This window comes from Myotis brandtii, unplaced genomic scaffold (assembly GCF_000412655.1).
Source record: "Myotis brandtii unplaced genomic scaffold, ASM41265v1 scaffold139, whole genome shotgun sequence".
Classification (NCBI taxonomy): Eukaryota; Metazoa; Chordata; class Mammalia; order Chiroptera; family Vespertilionidae; genus Myotis; species Myotis brandtii.
In genome coordinates, this window is record NW_005354965.1 from 1 (window position 1) to 2,741 (window position 2,741).

The 2,741-nt window shown below is 49.7% G+C and overlaps 1 protein-coding gene across 1 annotated transcript in view; it reads left to right on the forward strand.

Annotated features, from left to right (window-relative positions):
- Window positions 1-2,681: 2,681 nt before the first annotated feature.
- The window catches only part of LOC106725147 (keratin-associated protein 6-1-like), a 13,131-nt gene continuing 13,071 nt past the window's right edge, over window positions 2,682-2,741 (forward strand). Inside the window, exon 1 of the mRNA XM_014535191.1 lies at window positions 2,682-2,739. Coding sequence (XP_014390677.1) covers window positions 2,682-2,739 — 58 coding nt within the window. The remainder of the gene's footprint in view (window positions 2,740-2,741) is intronic.

Here is a 2,741-nt window from a genome sequence, read left to right on the forward strand (position 1 = left end):
GGAAGGAAGGAAGGGAGGGAGGGAGGGAGGGAGGAAGAAAACTGTCTTTTTCTACATGGTCATGATTGTCTAGGTAGAAAATCCAAAAGAAAAAACAGAGAAAACAAAACTTCTGTAAGTTACAAGTGATTGAAGCAAGGATAGAGTATACAAGGTCAATATACAAAAGTCAGCTGCTTTTCTACATATTAATATGAAGTTAGACAATAATAGCATGGACTATAGCAGCCAAAGTATGAAATACTTAGATATAAATCTAAAAGAAATGTGTACATGATCTATATGAGCAAATCCATAAAACTCTGACGTAAGAAATTTGGGAAGAACTAAATGAAGAGCTATTCTATGTTTAGGGATGGGAAGACTCAATACTCTGGAGATAGTTCTTAGATTCCCTGCAATCCCACTCAAAGATCCAGCCTATTGTTTGTGTGGATTTCACCAAAGTGATTGTAAAGTTCCCATGGAGAGGGGGGCCCAGAACAGTCAGCACAATATCGAAGGGAAGGAACCAGTTGGAGAACGAACTCTACCCCACTTCATTCTCATGATGAAGCCACAGTCATCAGCACAGGGAGGCTATTCCTGAAGAAATAGAACCGACTGTTATGAGTGAGATCTATGTGTAGTCTCATTCGCCACATTTATTAACCTCTTAACAGGGGACATTTCATTGTGTGCTATGAACCGAGAACGAAGGTATGCGATACCCGCTTTCTAAAAGTGTGGGAAACGCAAATAATACACGAGCTATAAAGATGGAATGATGGCTCTAATATGATGACACACAGGGGTGCTTGGGAAATGCAGAGGAAGGAATCAGAGGAGAGGCCTGGACGAAGAGTAAGAAGAGAGAAGGGTTGGGAATCTTCCTGAAGAAGAGACAAAGTTCTAGCTTAAGCAGGAAGGGGTGGGTCACAGTTGGCCAACCACACAGGAAGGGAAATAGCTTTGAGGACAGGAGAGGATGCCCAGATGCTGACCCCGCATTGTGGTAGCTCCCTCTATCCCGAGGAGATGCAATAGTTTGGCGTCAGGAAGACCTCAGCAGGCGCGGCAGTGAGCGTCCAGGCTGACCCCCAGGGACACCCAGCCACGGCCTCCCGTGCAGCGTGGAAAGGACCAGCACGTGCCTCTCATGTTGGGAGAAAAATCTCACTTTTATGATCATGTTAAGCTTGGGGCTGGTATGAAAAATCCAAGATGAATAAATTGAATTTCTGTTTTAAAAATAACTTTTTAGCATAAATATGTGTCGTGCTCTCTCAGGGACAGACGGGCCAATGGGCAACTCCAGTTAAATGGCACACCAACCAGATTCCCCCGTGTCCTGGCTGGCCCCTTGGGTGTGACCTTGTGAGAATCGGAGCCGAGATGCCAGTCAGGCTGAGCTCAGACCCCAGACCCACGAGGCCTGTGAAATCACAAGCGGGCGCGGCTCCTGCTGCTCCTGTGCGGTCACTACAACAGGCCTCCTCTCGGTCCTCTCCGTGACCTGGGGGGTGCAGGAGGCGTGGGTGACCTGGGGGTCAGGTCTGTGCATCAACAGGGGTCAGGAGACCAGTCGCGGGGATGATGTCAGACACCAAGCCCCGGGAGGGACAGGGAGATGGTGGGGGGGGCCTCAGCCATGCCTGAGGGGACTGGCTCCTGAACAAGGTGCTGAAGGAAAGTTCATGCAGGACCCAGAGTGTCCCCGGGGAAGAATGAGAGACTCAGAAGTGACCGGGGTCTTTATGACAGGGTAACTTTACCAAGAAAATGGATCCTTGTAGGAAATTATGAGCTCCCTGTTACGGCAACTGTTCACCTCTGCAGTGATTAGAAAGGGGGCATATGTTGCATTACACAAAGGAACAGAGACTTGATCTTGGTGCTGCATGAGCTGTGTGGATGTTAGTAAGTTCCCTAACCTTTTTGTACCTCAACCTTCATGTGATAAGGTCCCTAATCTTTCACAATTTCATGGGCATCACATAGATGCAATGGCTGAGGGACCTGTACCTAACAACACGTTCAACAATGTCATTGTGAGGACACTCTGTGGGGCTGGTGCTCTGGGTAGAACCGAGGACCCCCAGAGCGGATACCAATGTCCTGGGGAGCGGCTCCCGGGGTAAAACAGGCCACGACCCAGCCTCTCATGAGTGTGGACTTACAGGAGCCTCCGCCAGGAAGTGCTCAGTGCCAGTGCAGCCCAGCACTGCGCTCCAATGAGACCCAGTACCGACTCATTAGCAAAAACTTAGCTGTCAAAGCCTTGAGTGGAGCTCATTTAATAGGCTCATTCCACACAGACACGCCCCTCCCTCCCCAGAACATGGACTCCTGGACTGAGCTTTGAACCCACGTGTTCCGATGAGTAGATCATCGATGGGCACTGTTCTCATTGACGTGTCATTGGCTCAAGACAAGGCCCAGGAGACACAAAACAAACACGTTTCCCAGTAAAAGTGAGAGACTCTATACTAATGGTCGTTAACTACCGAGTCCTCTCATGATCCACTGACAGGAGTGACCCGCACATACCGGGCGTTAAGTGAATATTTTCTGCGTGAGTCACAGACGCGATGGCATTCCCGGGCCCTTCCTGGCGGATATAAAGCTTCCAGGGGAGGAGGCAACATTCACACTCAGAAACGTCCCTCTTCGCCTCAACCCAACCCTCACCCTCTGCCACCATGTGCTGCAACTACTACGGGAACTCCTACGGGGGCTGTGGCTACGGCTCTGGCTATGGC